This window comes from Caretta caretta, chromosome 4, assembly GCF_965140235.1.
Source record: "Caretta caretta isolate rCarCar2 chromosome 4, rCarCar1.hap1, whole genome shotgun sequence".
In the NCBI taxonomy this organism is placed as follows: Eukaryota; Metazoa; Chordata; order Testudines; family Cheloniidae; genus Caretta; species Caretta caretta.
Genome location: NC_134209.1, coordinates 154,516,863 through 154,534,538, shown reverse-complemented (window position 1 = coordinate 154,534,538; position 17,676 = coordinate 154,516,863). Strand labels below are relative to the sequence as shown.

Here is a 17,676-nt window from a genome sequence, read left to right as displayed (position 1 = left end):
ATGCTACTGACTTCCACCAGTTCAGGGCTCTAACTTTCTTTAAGACTTTGGCAGCAAACATACTGCGTGAGTATTATTTTATTTAAATGATATCAATTAGAGTAAGTCTAGGCCCTAGTATAGGTTGCAACCATTTCAAATGAAATTTGAAGTGTTTTTAGAAAAGTATTTAAGTAAAAAAACAAATCAACCATTTGTATCCCTCTCGGTAGAGGGATTCTACAACACTCAGTGGAGGAGGGAGCTAGACCTGCAGAGAGGCCATGGACATCAATGGACTGGAATGAGCGATGCTAATGGAAACAAGACAGTGGCCAGAGTGGCAATGCAGAAATGGTGAGGTTCTTGGCTGGGAAAGTGACTGACTTGATCCAGCCTTGAGGGGTGAGAAGAGGCAGGAAAGTGGAGATGGGAGGCTAGTAGGTGAGATGGGGCTGTCTCCTCTGTGCTCCCTTGAGCAAACCCACTGTAGGCTCACAGCTCCTCAGCTGTCACCTCTCTTGGGCAGAGACCCGCATTTCTCTCCATCTCCTGACCAGGGTCTTTTCAGGCTGCATGGTCCCATGTTACTCCTGGCAGTGACACTCCCGGAGTTTCCCAGACCTGAAGCAGAGCTCTCACCCACAGAAGTTGGTCCAATAAAAAAGTATTGCCTCACCAACCTTGTCTCTCTAAAATCCTGAGACCAACAGGGCTATAACAGCACCGCATATTCCTAGCAAGCCAGCCTGTCTCAACAAGCCAATATCCTCACTTTGCTTCCTCTTCAGAGGCTCCAAACAGCATAATTGCTCATAGTTTAAGTTACCACACGGCTCTTTCTAAGGAAGTACATTTAGTCTTAAAGTGAAAGGATTACAGAGAAAACATTAGAACAGTAAAAGATCCTACACATACTAATAAGCTTATCAGAGATCACCCCCAACTCCAGTGAGGACTTTAGGAGGAGTCAGGCCTTCAAATGCCACAAAGGAATTTTCCTGGGGTTACAAGTTCATAACAGCTTTAGCTCAGCATTAGCACCCCAAGCATCAGTTAGTCTTTCCTTTATATAGCTTGCGCCTTTGATCTTCAGATTCCAGGAACAGGTTATCAGCGCATAGCTTCAAAAGGGAGGGTTTTTACATAATCCAAGGTGGAAATTTGCATTCACTGCCCCTTAGATATTCCCCACACAAGCCACTTGACCCTGCCTGTCCAAAAGTCCATTCTTGTCTGGCCCATTGTTTAAATGCAGTCCTTTGAAGTTCATAACACTTTCCAGGGCTCATATCTCCCCTAGAGATGTCAGGTAGAATCCTGGACCACAACACCACACAACCTTTATATTTAATGAATTGGACTCCAAAGAAAAAAACTAATTCAATGAGATACTTCACAGATATTGCAGGAAACTGGATATTGCACAGGGACCTTAGGAGGAGGCTGATGACCCTGAAGAAGAGGGAGATCCAGGCATCAAAGTCAGAGGGACGTGGTCAAGGAGGAGCTACCAGGAGGAGAGAAAGACCTGATGGAGGGGGAGGGGGAAGGTGGGGACTGAAAGTGGCAGGACAGAAGATACTTGATATAGCCCCCAAAAGATCCTGGTGTGGATAATGGAGGGGCGGGAGGGGAGAGAATCTGCCAGCAGACAGCAGTGCTGGGTCCTGCAGGTCTCAGAGAGCTGGATGGAGAGAGGGCAAAATTGTGACACCTCCGGTACAGCCACACCCAGGAGTTCAAAGACCACGACCCAGGCCGCAAGAAGTCATGAGATTTTTTTATAAAGTAATCTCATGATTTTTAAGCCAAGTTTGAGCTCTTGCTCTCTCTGGTTTCTGAGCTGTTCAAGCATGTCACATTTGCAAACTTTTCTCCAAACCCTGAGGGCTTCTGAAAATGCCAGCCGAGTCCCTCACATACTCACTTGTCTCCAGGAGCCGGGTCATTATGAAAGCCCCAAGTGTTACGAGACTCATAATAAAATCACAAAGAAGAGTTGGCAACGCTGCAGAAGGGCACATGAGGTGGGGGACAAAAAGGGGGCCAGACGTCACCAGAGAAAGAGGCAGTGGCAGATTTTATTCTGTTTGCACATTATAAGTGTGATCGAGTCATGATCACTTGTACCGAAGCTACCATTAATTTTTAGTTCTGTGATCAGTTCCTCTTTATCGGTCAAGATGAGGGCTAATATAGAATTCCCCATACTTGGTGCAACACATTTTGAGTTAGAAAGTTATCTATAATATTTAGAAATTCCAAAGATGTTTTAGTTCTGGCTGTGACAAATACAGCAATTTCCTGCAATATCCTGGAAAAATCATATGAAGTATCTTTCGTGTCCATTATATTAAATGCAAAGGCTGTGTGTTATTGTGGGCCAGGATTGTATGTGACCTCTCTAGGAGGGGACACAGGATGTTAGCCCTGGAAAGTGTTATGAACTTCAAAGGACTGTATTGAACAATGGGTCTGACATGAATGGACTTTTGGACAGACAGTGTCAAATGGTTTGTCTGGGGAATATCTAGGGGAATATGAACGCAAATTCCCTCCTCTGGGTATGCAAAAATCCAGTCTTTTGAAGCTACATCCCGAGGAGGGAACCACTGTCTACTATTACGTGCTCCTAGAATCTGAAAAATCAAAGGCCAAGCTGTATAAAGGAAAAACTAACCGATTCATGGGGGTGTCTATTCTGAGCTAAAACTGTTATGAACTGTTAACCACCAAAACACCCTTTTGTGGGGTTTGAAGGACTGACTCCTACCAGAGCCCATGCTGGAACGGGGTGGGGAATGAGCTCTGTAAGTTTATTAGCATGTGCTTAGGTTCTTTTTTTATTTAATATATTTTTTCTGTAATGCTTTCACCTTAAGAATAATTTTGTGCTTCCTTACAAAGATCTGCGTGGTAACGGTGGGCAGCTATGCTATTTATATCCTCCATTAGGCTCTAATATCGTTGGAACTTCTTGAGCTTCAGCATGTCTGATAGGGCCACTCTCAGTCGGGGTTATGGAGTGGATAATAGGATCTGGCTGGGGTCAGTTCCATTCATCTTCAGTTGATCTATTAGCAAAGTGTGCAGACAGCTCATCACAGCAATCGGTGCTTGGGTCTAGTGTCCAGATTGGTTGATGAGCCAGTTCACTAAGTGAAACAGCCCTGCTGACCATGATTCTGCCTCATGGACTGTGGAGGAGCAGGCGGCTTGTTTGGCCTCCCTCCCTGCAGTGGTGCAGTCCTGTAAGAGCGGTTTGTGCTGCTGGCAGATGGGTCCAAAGTTATGTTGTGCGGTTGTTTGGTTTTAGGCACTGTTGGACTATGCATTTCATTTGCTTTAGTTCTTCTCAGTCAGTGGGGGAGGGGGTAACTAGCACCCAAGAGCTCCTCCTCCAAACTCACATCATACCCCCCAACAGCAACAGCCCCAGAATGCACCTCTACCCTGAGTGTATCATCCCTGCGCACCCGCACCCCCTACCCATCCTCACAGCAATGCACCCATGGACTGTGCCACAGAACTCAGTAATTTCCATGATGTACACAATGCTGGTCCACCTCCCATCCACATTCCCCAGTCCCTATGACTCCCTGGTTGCATCTCCTGAAATCGACCCAGGTAGACTCCACCCTGGCTCAGACACACACCTCCCTCATTCGAAAGCAGCCCCTGCCCCAGCCCAAATAACCCTCATGTGTGATCACACCCCACATGCACCCACCCTGCTACAGATGGCCCCATAAGATTTGGGTCTTGTGCTCACCATTTTGGCAGGCTGGTTGACTGACTCCAAAGGCAGGGCGAAGATGGCGTTCTTGGCTCCCACGTACAGAGTCCTGGTCTGTGGGGCCACCAGGAAGATGCTGTAGTTGGAAATGGCCTCCTGGAAGAAGCGATGAACCATCTGCTGCACCTCTGCAATCAGAGAGCAAGCACACTGTCTGTCCTGGGCATGGAGCACGCAAGGCCTAACCCAGCACCACACACGCTGACCCGTGTGTGAGCCAGGCTAGTGGGGTCACCAAGACTGTGCTCAGCTTCGGGATCCAACAGCTACCTGCTGCTTCAATCCAGATGGAAAGAGAGTGCACAATTTTAGCTGCCCTCCCCTGCCCCCACAGCCTGAGAACACGCATGTGCACAGATCAGCGGCATGCCCCACCACGAGACTGCACTTCTCAGCCTGCCACTGCCCAGAGACCCAGTGAGGCTGATACACAGCTCTCACCAGCCTGGTCTGCAATGGCATTTCACCCCTAGCCTCCCTGTCCAGCAGTGGCGTCAGCCCCAGTGGGACTGACAGTGTGCACAAATTCAAGCAGGTCTCCTAAGAGTGCTGGCATTTAGCACCGTGCTCTTGAGCACTGATCCAAGCAGGACTAGTACAGGGGAGAAGGTCTGGGGCTGCAGGAGCCTGGCCTGCCCTGCCCTATGACATTCCATGCTGCTCCCGCCAGGAAGCTGAACAGGTGGTAACTGAGAAATGTTAAGGAAAACCTGGAGTGTAGACACAAATGAAGGGAAAATGCTTAAGACAGTGGGAGATCACCACAGCTCCCTGTGCAGCAGGAGGGTGCAAGTGGGAGCAGGGCAGGCTGCAAGAGGCAGCAGCTGACTCACTACATCTAGCTGTTACCTGCTGCAGCTTCCAAGGGGAGCCAGCAAGGGGCGATGAGAACTCGCCAATAGAACACCAGGGGAGCCCTGAACAGCCTTTCCACCATCCTCACTTTGCCAGCATAGCCCTTGGCCTCAACGCCCCTCTGACAAGAGGGGGGCCCGGAGAAAGATTTCATCTCCCCTTCGCTACTGTAGCTCCTGTCCGAGCCCAGCACACCAGCAAGCCGCTGCTGCCTCTCAGTCCCTAGCCATCCTCCTGCCTCCCTTCCTGCATCGCTAGCGTGCATGTGCTCCGACAGGGCCACGAGACCCACGAGCTCTGTTGGTCAATATGCACAAAACTGCCTACGTGCTGCTGAGAGGTTTGGATCCCTTGCCAGCAGGCCCTGATCCTGTGGGCATGCTCGGAGCATGCCTCAGACCCGATACTGGTCAGATCCCACAGAAGGAGGGCAGATGCAGACCACTGAGGGGAGGGCAGGTGGCACCCGCATAAGAGCCAGCAGGGGCCCAAGAAAAGCGGGAGAGAGGTATCAAGCGTGAGCATGTGAGAGAGGCGGTCTTAACTATTAGGCTAGGGACTACCTACAGGGCTGGCCTGGCTTAGGAGCCTGACTTTAGAATAGGGTTCAAGGTGGAGGATCCCAGGCTGAATGAGGCGAGAATCTCTGGGCCTGTCAGCCAGGTGCATCAGGTCAGCCATTTCGGTACCCACACCCCTCTCCTCTCCCAACTGCTCTCCTAGCTAGCTTAGATGTCTCTCTGCACAGCTTTCTGGCTTATTAGGTACCTCACTCTCTCCAAGCATTGCACAGGGCTGAGGATTCCACTAGCCAGCAGGGTGCCACCTAGTATTGCAACTCTCAAGTACCTCCGAGGAGCGAGGCCCTTGGGGCATCAGGGTGGGGTGCTCCCTGCTGCAGCTGCTGGTCAGCTCCTCCTATTTCAGTTTCCAGCTGGCTCCTCCCAGGAATTTCTCCCCAAATTTGCCTGGTTATGGAGGCAGGGTGGCACTGCATGGATCCTAGTGTACAAGAAGGGGGATTTCCCCTGCACAGTTCTGGTTCTGAAGGGATGCTGGGTGGTAGGGAAGAGGCAACCCTGGCTGGGTCTCTCTTGCCTCATCCCCTAAGGTGCAGTTACACCTGCTGCAGAGTTTCCTCTTGCTGCCTTCAGTCAGCATCAAGTACAAAATTCCCCTAAGCTTTTAAAACCAGCCAGGCATGTGCCCTAGCTGAGCTCAAAAGTCTTTTGTTTCTCTGGTCTCCCTTCCCTCCCATCTAGAACTGCCTCCTCCATCCCTTCACACAACCATGTCACTGTTGGTGCTGCAAGAGCTCTCTCATCTGCAGCACCTGTTCCATAGTACTCTGCTCTCTATAGCACGTCTCTCTGCCTCGCTTACACTTCTTTCATGTCTGCTGAATATGTCTTTTCTTCCTTGCCAGTAACTCCCCCTGCTTTGCCCTGGTGACTGATGCTGCCAGGAAGCTGCAGCCAGTACATTTACCCACTGTCTTGGATTTAACTGCATCAAAGGTCAGGGATAGAGCTGATTTTCTCTTTTCCATTAGAAAAGTGGTGGAGGTGTCACCATCAGGACATTTAGAGCCAGGCTGCACAAAGCCCCGGAAAAGTCACACTTGGTGGAGCGAAGAGATAACAGGCCTAAGTAGTACATTGGAGGAGGACTGCTACTGACCCCAATATTAAGGTTGCCTCACATTATACCCTCTCATTTCAGTTTTATCTGTGACATACATTAACTGTGCAGCCATTTCTGAGAACAAGCTTAGGGAACAGGTTAGATTGGTCAGTGCCAACATTTTCTGACCTCCCTCCCTGCCCCCCAAAACAGCTCTATCACCTCCAGGTTTGGCCGCAGGAACGTTGTCCTGGGATCAGCATGAAACTCCATCCAGCTTTGGCTGTGTAAGCCATAGAAAATCTGCCATTTTCAACTGCACTGCATGTCCTCTGTCTCACTGCTCAAGGAATGAATCCCTCATTGCAGAGCTCACTGCAGTGAATGAGTCAGGAGTTGCAGGAAGATTAAGGATGGTTTTACGGTTAAGGTACTTGACTGTGACCCAGCCTAAGCTGGCATTTGACAAAACCTCCTTCCCTTCCCCCAACTATCTTCATATCACTTTAGGTCCTTTCACAGTAAAGAGAGCAAAGAAATGCCACCAACTTGATATCTGATGTCATTGCTTTACAAACACAGACTTCAAGCACATCTCAGGGGAAAATAAATTAAGAAAAAAGCCAGTTAAAGAAAGAAAATTATGCTGGGCCCCCAAACAAGATATTTTCTCAAACAATGGGGCTAATGCACTTCATCAAGCTGAACAAACCAGAGTAAGAACTCAAATCCACCCCACACAGGAGAGTCTCAGATCAGCATTTTGCTTAATATTCCAGCAGCTGCAAGCGAAGTGAAGAGTATTAAATTCCAAACGATCACCTAAGCACACCTGCCCTCCCTGCCTGTGAGCAATCTGCATGGTCACATGTGACTTCTCCACTGCAACACAGTGACTGCTCACCATGCAGGAGCCCAGACAGCTGCAGAGTGAACAGGTGTCAAAAACTCCACCCACCAAACATGCTGGGACTTGCACCATGATCCAGGCTCTGATCAGCCAAATGTTTTAAGTTAGATTTGAATCTATAGAACCACAGAATTTCATAACCTGACACCCCAAGAATTAGGGCAAAATGACAGTACTCCCTAAACATACCCCATAGTCACAGGCACTGAGTAAGAACTCATATTCCAGCATTAGAAGGGACCATTGCATTTATCTAGTCTGACCTCCCGTATAACACAGGCTGGAGAACTTCCCAAAAATTCCCCAATCTCTTTTAGAAAACATGCAGTCTTGATTTAAACGTTGCCAGTGATAGAGAATCCACCTGCAATCCTCGGTAAATTGCTACATATAATTCATTACCCTCACTGTTAAATATTTATGACTTATTTCCAATCTGAATTTGTCTAGGTTCAGCCCTCAGCCATTGGATCATGTTAGATCCTTCTCTCCTAGATTGAAAAGTCCATTATCAAATATTTGTTCCTCATGTAGGTACTCCTAGGCTGTGATCAAGTCACCCCTTAACATTCTCTTTGTTAAGCTAAATAGATTCCAGAAGCTCAGTCTATCACTGTAAGGCAGGTTTTCTAATCCTTTAATCATTCTCATGGCTCTTTGCTGAACCCTCTCCAATTTATCAACATTTTTCTTGAATTGTAGACACCAGAACAGGACACAGGATTCCAGTTTGTGCTCAGTACAAAAAGGCAAAAATCTTTCTACTCCCATTCAAGATTCCCCCACGTCTTTCCAAGTATCACATTAACACTTTTGGTGAGAATGTTGCACTGGGAGCTCAAGTACAGCTGATTGTCCACCACAACTCCCAAAACTTTTTCCAGAGTCACTGCTTCCCAGGATAGAGCTTCCCATCCTGCAAGCATGGCCTCCATTCTTTGTTCCTAGATGTACACATTTACATTTAGCCATACTAAAATGCATATTGGTTGTTTTCACCCAGCTTACCAAGCGATCCAGATCACTCTATATCAGTGACCTGTCCTCTTCATTATTCCCCACTCCTGCAATATTTGGGTCCTCTGCAAACTTTCAGTGATGATGTTATCTTTTCTTCCAGGTCACTAATAAAAAAATGTTAAATAGCACAGGGCCAAGACAGATCCCTGTGGGACCCCACTAGAAACACATCCACTCAGGGATGATTCCCTACTTACAATTACATTTTGAGACCTTGTGGCACCTTAGAGACTAACCAATTTATTTGAGCATAAGCTTTCGTGAGCTACAGCTCACTTCATTGGATGCATTCAGTGGAAAATACAGTGGGAAGATTTATATACAAGCTTATGCTCAAATAAATTGGTTAGTCTCTAAGGTGCCACATGTACTCCTTTTCTTTTTGCGAATACAGACTAACATGGCTGCTACCCTGAAACCTGTCATTTTGAGACCTATCAGTTAGCCAGCTTTTAATCCATTAAAGTTTAACATGTTAATTTTATATCATTCCAGATTTTTAATCAAAATGTTGTGTGGTACCGAGTCAAATGCCTTACAGAAGTCTACTTGCATTACACAACTATTACCTTTATCTATTGTGCATAAACCCATGTTGACTGGCATTGGCATTAATTATATTACCCCCTTTAATTCTTTATTAATCACACGCTATATCATTACTTTGCCTGGGACCAATGTCACATGGAAAGGCCTGTAATTACGCAGAACACCCTTTTTAGATATTGGCACAAGATCAGCTTTTTTCCGGTTTTCTGGAATCCCCAGCCACCCACACTCAGTGTGCCAAAACTTATTGAAAAATCAACATTGGCAGTCCAGCAATCTCAGCCAGTTCTCTTAGTTTCTTGGATAGAACAGAACACCCACTGCATCACATAGAATAGCACATGAAGGTGAGACACCTTTTTCCCTCTCTCATTTCCAGGATCCTATAACCTGGTGGGAAATGGTATCCTTGAAGAAAAGATCATCCTGGACTCCACCAGAAGTCCCTGAAGGAAGGAGCCAACTCAGGAGACTCTGGCCACCTTTGGCTCCACTTCATCAGCTACTTGGAGAACAACCCAGAACATGGGCTCTTACAATTAATCCGAATCTACAGAGCAAGCCAGCCCAATGACTCATAGACCTTAAGGCTAGAAGGGACCATCACGATCATCCAATCTGGTCTCCTGAACATCGCAGGCCACAGAACCTCACTCACACAACTCCTGTAATAGGCCCATAACCTCTGGCTGAGTTACCTGAAGTCCTCAAATCTTGATCTGAAGACTTCAAGGTTACAGAGACTCCACAATTTACTCCAGTTCAAACTTGCAAGTGACCCATGACCCACTGAACAAGTTACATAAAAGTAAAAGCTACCTGTGCTGTGTGTGACAAAGTGGGAATTTTCTCTAAGATTTTTAGGAGTTCTGTATGCACCTCAGCTTCCTTCTGCACTTTGCTCTGTTAAGTGTTATGTCCACTCCAGGGGAAACAGGACATGAGGGGAGGTTGTCACCTTGCTGTGGGCAAGTCTTGTGACTGGGGTCCAACTCAGTGTGGATTAGCTGGGCAGAGCTCATGGTGTGAAGCAGGAGAGCTGGAGCCAGATTCAGTCTAGGAGGTGGTGAGGCTGCATGGCCCATCCTGAAGGGAGAGAGAGACCCGTTCAGGGGCTGGCATGCAAAGGAGTTCCTACAAGAGGCTGTTTAAAAGCTTAGGCATAGAGATCCTGCAGATCCTTGACAGTTGGTACCAGCTGGTGGGATACTGAATGCACCAGAAATATTTTGCAATAAGTGACTTGCAGCAGTAAAACAAGGTTAAAGTCAAAGAAAACCTCCAGAAAATGTCATACAACCACCTCCCTAAGAGGAATATCATAGAGGTGTGCAGGGGAATTAAGCATTGGGAAGTTCAACAAGGTACAGCACAACTGATTGCACGGCTGGAGAAGGATGATCAGACCAAGCAGCATGATTTGGATAATTAATTGATCTTTAAATATTCATGGTAAATAGGCCCAATGGCCTGTGATAGGATGTTAGATGGGGTGGGATCTGAGTTACTACAGAAAATTCTTTCCTGGGTATCTGGCTGGTGAATCTTGCCCATATGCTCAGGGTTTAGCTGATTGCCATATTTGGGGTTGGGGAGGAATTTTCCTCCAGGGCAGACTGGAAGAGGCCCTGGAGGTTTTTCGCCTTCCTCTGTAGCATGGGGCACGGGTCACTTGCTGGAGGATTCTCTGCTCCCTGAAGTCTTTAAACCATGATTTGAGGACTTCAATAGCTCAGACATAGGTGAGAGGTTTTTTGCAGGAGTGGGTGGGTGAGATTCTGTGGCCTGCGTTGTGCAGGAGGTTGGACTAGATGATCATAATGGTCCCTTCTGACCTTAGTATTTATGAATCTATAAGTTCCAGACCCAGTCGGGGTTCCAAAAGGGTCCAAGAGTGACAGAGGTAACAGCAGGATGTCCTCACAATCTGGTTCCCTTTCCAGCAGGGTGTCCTCACAAACCAGTTCCCCACTGATAGATCTGAAGCGGTGGGAGTTGAATCTGAGAGCAAAGGAACTAGCTGGTGGTGAGAAGCAGCGGAAGTATGAACTGGAGATAGAGAAGTAGAGTAGCCAGAGGACCCGCAAGGGGTAAGAGTGGAAAGTCCCCATGATGCCAATTCAACAGGGAACCTAGATACCAAAAATTGTTACCCCAGTTTAAGGAGGGGGGCAGGAAATATGGATGCCTACCTCATTGCCTTTCAGAAGGTGTGCAACTTGAAAGTCAACCCCGATGACCACCTCTGCTTTCTCACCCCTTACTCAGTCCCAAAGCAACAGAAGTACACAGCCAGATGGACAGAGTTGTTACTGGGGACAAAGAACAGTTCAGAAAGGTCCGACTACTTAGTTATGAATTGACATCTGAGGTGTATAGGAAAAGGTTTTGGGGTGTGCAAAAGAGCCAGGGTATGACCTACATGGAAGCCACCACCCTGCTGGGAGAATATCTCCACAAATGAGGTAAGGATGCAGGTGTCACTACACTGGAGGATTTGTATAAATTGGTTGGGTTGGAGCAACTCTGAGATCTGTCCCCACGAGCTTAAAATGTGATCAGTGTTCAGAAAGCCTAAGAAGCTGCATAGTGTAGGCTGGCTTGTGGAAGGTAAGAGACCCAAAGAGGACTGGCCCAGGTTGGGGACCCAAAAGGGGGAGGGGGTCACACAGGTGCACACTTAAAATGGGATTTGAGTAAATCCAAACCAGGGGTGACAGCCAGTGCATGTAGACCCCCTCCATGGGATCCCAAAGGTATAACATCTGTATGTAGACAGGACAGAAGTGGGCAGGCTGACCAAAGCCTGAGGGGCTAACTCATCCTCTGTCCAGACAGGAAGGCAGCCTGTAGCTCACCTGCAGAGAGTGTGAACTAGGTGAACGAACTTTCAGGGGAAAGCAGTCACACAGCCAGCTCCTCTGGGGCACAGCAGGTGGTGACAGACAGGCTCCCACCCCAGGCACCATTCCTCATGGCCAATTGAACTCATCTGACCCCCACTCGGAGCAGAGGTGGTGGATACTAGAAAGATATTCCCGGGGTCGAGAGATTCTGGGACATAGAGAATCCTGGTCAAACTTTGTGTGGTGCAAACCCATTCAGTGCTGAAAGGGTGGGCAACCTGAGCTAAGGTTCCAAATGTGAAGCCATTTGTCCAGCCTATAGTTCAGATCCCTGTGCAGACACAAAAAGAAAAGGAGGACTTGTGGAACCTTAGAGACTAACCAATTTATCTGAGTCTCTAAGGTGCCACTAGTCCTCCTTTTCTTTTTGCGAATACAGACTAACACAGCTGCTACTCTGAAACCTGTGCAGACACAGGAGGGGTCAGGGTAGCTGATAATGGGGGTTCTCCAGCTTTGACATCCTCCTGAGGAATGAAGGTCACTTTAAGACAAAATCCAGACCCTGTTCCTACAACAGCCAAAAGGTTTGAACCCTGAGAGCCAGGAGGCTGGGAGTGAAGATGTGTGAGAAAATGCAGCTAGCTCAGTTGGCCAGGAGAAGGATGGTTTCCCCCCTCACAAGGTGTTAAGATCAGGACACTTTCTGCCTGTAAGCAGACGCCTGTATTGGAATACTGTGTCCAGTTTTGGGCCCCACACTACAAGGAGGATGTGGAAAAATTGGAAAGAGTCTGGGGAGGGCAACAAAAATGATTAGGGGTTTGGAACACATGACTTATGAGGAGAGGCTGAGGGAACTGGGATTGTTTAGTCTGCGGAAGAGAAGAATGAGGAGGGATTTGATAGCTGCTTTCAACTCCCTGAAAGGGGGTTCCAAAGAGGATGGATCTAGACTGTTCTCAGTGGTAGCAGATGACAGGACAAGGAGTAATGGTCTCAAGTTGCAGTGGGGGAGATTTAGATTGGATATTAGGAAAAACTTTTTCACTAGGAGGGTGCTGAAACACTGGAATGCGTTACCTAGGGAGGTGGTGGAATCTCCTTCCCTAGAAGTTTTTAAGGTCAGGCTTGACAAAGCCCTGGCTGGGATGATTTAGTCGGGGATCGGTCCTGCTTTGAGCAGGGGGTTGGACTAGATGACTTCCTGAGGTCCCTTCCAACCCTGATATTCTATGATTCTATGAGAGGAACAGCCCCCACTCATTTCCACACAGTAGAGGTGAGTCACATGGGCTCAGGTGAACCTTCCCTGAAGTCTGAGGCTGTGACCAAGAGAGCCAGTGCCAACCTGCCCTCACTGGGGAGCAGAGGCAGAGCTGACCCCTGTGGTGGCTGAGAGCCCAGCTCAGCGTGGGGAGAACCAGGCAGGGCAAGACGGGTTCCAGACATAGTTGCCCTACCCAGGGCTGAGAAAGGCCCCAGAGAAGGGTAAAGCTGCTGGGAGGTCGCTGCCAGAAACAGAGACCCCTGATCAGAGGGGGGCCATGGTGCTGGTGGATTCTCTTAATCAAGAGAGCTCGAAACACAGCCCATCATGGGGGGAGGACCCGGCCCTGGGGGGAGGGCAGCAGGTTGACCCCAAGGCGGGGGGATGGGCTCCTGGCATATGCAGAACCCTAGGGTTGGGGGGACAGCTCCAGAGGGGCCTGCCCAGGTGCGGGAGCATCCTGTCCCCTGCTCACCAGCCCCTGGGACATCGGAACCCCAGAGACAGGGCTGGGTTAAGACCAAATGCTCATGGCTCACCCCCTGCAGCCAAGATGGCTGACACATGCTCACTGCCCTCCTCACTGCTTGACACAGGAGGGGGAGGAGGCGATGGCAGGATCCCAGCCCAGTTTTAAACCCAAAGGTTTTGGGAGTGACAGAAGGGTGCAGGGCTGCATGAAAACGCCTCCTGTCCACTGCTAGCGCCATGTAACAGATCAGACTCAGGAAGGACCTGAAACTGCTCCAAACCGTGTATTTTGATGGTTAGAAACTGCGCTGCAAGAATCTTGAAAGTGCCAGGTAGGAAGAGAGCAAGGGATAGGAAAGATTATGTGGCATCTATGAACAACGTCTGTTGGTTTGAACTTCCCCAGTGGCCCTGCTCAGTTTGGTCTTGAAGTGGGGAAGAGATGTTAGAAAGCAGGAATTTTCTGTGATATTTTTCATTAATCCTTTGTGCGCCTCAGCTTCCCCCTATACTTTGCCTGGCTACCTAATGGGGGGGATTAACTTTGCTCTCAGGGCAGGCTAAGAGGAACAAATAGTGCTAAGTAGCGAAGCTAAGCACAGACCCCAGCTAGAGAGCAAAGGGCTGAGACCTGGTCTACACTAGGAAATTAGGTTGGTACAACTACATTGCTCAGTGGGGTGAAAAATCCACACACACCCCACCTCCCCGAATGGCGCAGTTAAACCAACCTAACTCCCAGTGTAAAGCGTGCTGTGTCGATGGGAGAATCCTCCCTTCAACCTAGCTACCGCCTCTCAGGGAGGTGGATTAACTACAGCAATGGCAGAAGCCCTCCCTCCGGCATAGTAGCATCATCACTGAAGCACTGCAGCTGCAGCATTTTAAGTGTAGGCCAGCCTTCTGAGATGTGAGGTGGGGGATTAGGCGTGGGCTCTGGAAGAAGCCTGGCCTCTCTGACCTGGGAGCTGACTGAGGAAGGAAACCAGAGAGACAGAAAATGGAGTTCTCCACAGCTTGGCTAGTGACCTGTGGCTTGAGCAGACTGGACGATACTTTAACCTCTAGGTCTCCGTGCTAACCTAAAGATTGTGTCCACTTGCCTAATAAATCATACTCTGTTTTAAAAACTGCAAATATCTGCTGGGTGCACTAGTCTATACCAGGAGTCTCTCTCAGCTGGACCCGCTGAGCAGAGCTCACAGGGTGAAGCAGCACTGGAAGCCAGAAGTTCAGTCTAGGAGGAGGATGAGGATGGGGAACCGCACTGAACAGTGGGGCCCCTTGGGGGTCTGGCATATCAAAGGGATTCCTCCAAGAGGCTGTTCCAAAGCTGGCATGTAGCCCCGATCCAGTGGATTGGTGACAATATATTTCACTGGGACTCAGTGGCCTGGTCTCTGCGTGAGACAGATGCTATCTGCAGGGATGCCTCTCTAACCAGTCACATGAGAAGTCAGGGAGGGCAGCAAACACAGGTAGTAGCTCCAGCCTCGAGCCCTGGAGAGAGAAGCTGCAAGTCTAGGCACTCACTTAATCTGACAAGGAGTCACCAGTGAATTCTCTCAGCAATGGGGCAAGCATCAGGACAAATCTTCTCCTCAGTGCTCCTCCAGGCTCCTCCCACACTCCAAAACAAGCAGCAGCAGATTTTAAACTAGCCCCCAGCACATCTACCACACCCTCCCAGGCTCTGGAGCCCAGTCTCTCTCAACATAAATAGATAAATCCCATAGATTGTCTCTACAGGAAGCAATCGTATCCCCAGGCAAAGTAGGGCGTTAGCACCTTTACTGTATTTAGCAATAGCAGAGTTTGGTGATCACAGAGAAAATTCCCCGATCAGCAGAAAAGTTAACACATCAAAGCCATATGAGCCCACTGCCACGCTGGGAAGACTGGTTCCTGCTAAGTACCTGCCATAGGCTGGGGGTTCCAAATATGGGGAGAAGGTAAACGTAGCCACCTAGGGTTTTATAAAGACACCCTCCCACCAACAAATCCAAGCACGTCCCAAAAGAAGAGCCAAAGTCACAATGGACCAGAGCTCTGATTTCTAATTTCCACATGAGGTGCACAGGTTTGTTTTAATACCATCATTGTAATTACGCAGGAGCAGTAGCAACTCAGTTAAAGTTGAAGCAGGGTTTCTGTTTAAAGCCAGACTGAAACCTCCAGATAAATTGTTTAAATCAGGCAAACTGGTATGGCAGTTTAGGAGCTAAAGCAGGTGCACTACAAGCCACTGAAATCTTCTAATGAACAGTGTCCATAAGGGGCCACTTACCCCTCTGTCCCCCCATGCCACAGAGGAACATAAAAACGTCCATACTGGGTCAGACCAAAGGTCCATCTAGCCCAGTATCTGGTCTTCCAATAGTGGCCAATGCCAGGTGCTTCAGAGAGAATGAACAGAACAGGTAATCAACAAGGGGACTTAAGAGTATGAAAGTGGGAATGGCCTAACTACCCCTCAATGACTTCTGTTAATTCAGGAATTCCTCACCCCAGACAATGAACAAAGAAGATGAGCAGGGAATGAGCACAAACAGACGCTCATCTCAAAGAGCTCTAGTTACTGGGAAGTAACCTTCACCACTTCTTTGAGTGACCTCCGCATTTTCCGGCTCGTGGGAGTTTAGCCAGCAATACCACCCCCAGGAAGATTGTCGGAGACGTTCTAGGTGAATAGCAGAACTGCCAAAACAAGCCACAGCTTTGCACGGCAGATGACAAGTATTAGAAGTGACTGTCCCTTCCCCTCTCCTGAATTACTAAAAAGGGTTACTGAAAGCATAGACAGAGCTGCAAGTAGCAGCCACGCACCACTTTGTGATGAAGACAGAGTGGGAGGATTGCTATGGGAACTGAGAACATGGAAATCTCTCAATGGTTGGACAGCCTTGGAGCTGTGCTGGATGGATTCCTGCTCTCCCGCAAAAGGCTAGGAACTTGTGGATAGATAAACCTGAGGCCCTGTGGGCATCCAAAGTATGGACTCTGCCTACCTGAATGTGAATGGGGCCTGGGGAAATACACACAAGCTAGTGGACTGAGAGAGAGAAATCAAAGACTTTTTGGGACAGCAATTAGGGTGAGGATGCAGAGGGAACAATATTATCTGCAACCAATATGGTGTATGAAGAACTACATCCTCACCCTAATCCCTGTCTCAAGAGGTCTCTGATTTCTGCCTCTTTCAGGCCACTAGCCTGTGTGAATTCCCCCAGTGTATTTTCATAGCAAAGCAACAATCATAAGCAGCCTTAACAATACACAGAAGAACCTTTTCAAAAACCTGGTTACTTTAGGGTGACGATGACCGATGACCTGTTCAGAGGGTGGAAAGCTGCAATGCAGCCAAATACACCCCAACAGAACAGACACTAAGATTTATAGAGGTTAAGGCCAGAAGGGACTATTAAATCTCCTGTATATCACAGGCCACTACATTTCACCCAGTTGTACCTGAAGTGAGACCAATAACTTGTGTCTGACTAAAGCACAACTTGCATTTCACTAAACAGTCTGCTCCAGAAAGGCAACCAGGTGTGATTCAAAGACCTCAAAAGATGAAGAATCCATCACTCCACCTGGTAACTTGTCCCAAAGGCTCATCACCTCCTTGTTAATTCATGCCTTATTTCTAATTGGAGTTTGTCTGGCTTCAGCTTCCAGCCAGTGCTTCTCATTCTTCCTTTCTCTACTACATGAAAGAGTTTTATACCTGGTATTTTCTCCCTTGAAGGTACTTGCACACCGTAATCAAGGCACCTCTCAATCTTTTTGATAAACTAAAGAGATTGAGCTCTTTAAGTCTCATTGAAAGGCATCTCCGTCCTGTCCTCGAATCACTTTGTGACTTTTCTGCACTCTCTGATTTTTCAACATCCTTTTTAAAAATGTTGACACCAGAACTGGATGCAGTATTCCAGTACCAGACTCATCAACGCAGGATACAGAAGTAAAAACCACCTACCTATCCCTGCTTACTCCCCCCGTTTAGACGGCCAAGAATCACATTAACCCTTTTTGCACAGCATCACACTGGCAGCTCCTCTTGGGTTGCTTGTCCACTATGACTCCTAGATCCTTTTCAGAGTCCCTACTTTCCAGGATACAGTCCCCTAGTCTATAGGTTTGGCCGGCACTCTTTGTTCCTAGATGAATGACCTTGCATGAGGCTGTACTAACCACAATTTATTTGAATGGGCCCAGTTTATTAAGTGATCCAGATCACTCCATATAACAGACCTGTCCTCATTATATATCACCCTACCAATTGTTGTGTCACCCACTATTTTATCAGCAGTGATTTTATGTTTACTTCTAGATCATTGATAAAAATATGGAA

General features: G+C 48.0%; 1 protein-coding gene across 7 annotated transcripts in view; it reads right to left on the bottom strand.

Moving 5' to 3' along the window:
* The window catches only part of SEMA4F (ssemaphorin 4F), a 148,303-nt gene that overhangs the window by 94,156 nt on the left and 36,471 nt on the right, over positions 1-17,676 (bottom strand). For all 7 annotated transcript variants that reach the window (XM_075128216.1, XM_075128219.1, XM_075128217.1 and 4 more), the window contains exon 2: positions 3,755-3,906. In XM_075128216.1, the coding sequence (XP_074984317.1) occupies positions 3,755-3,906 (152 nt within the window). The remainder of the gene's footprint in view (positions 1-3,754; positions 3,907-17,676) is intronic.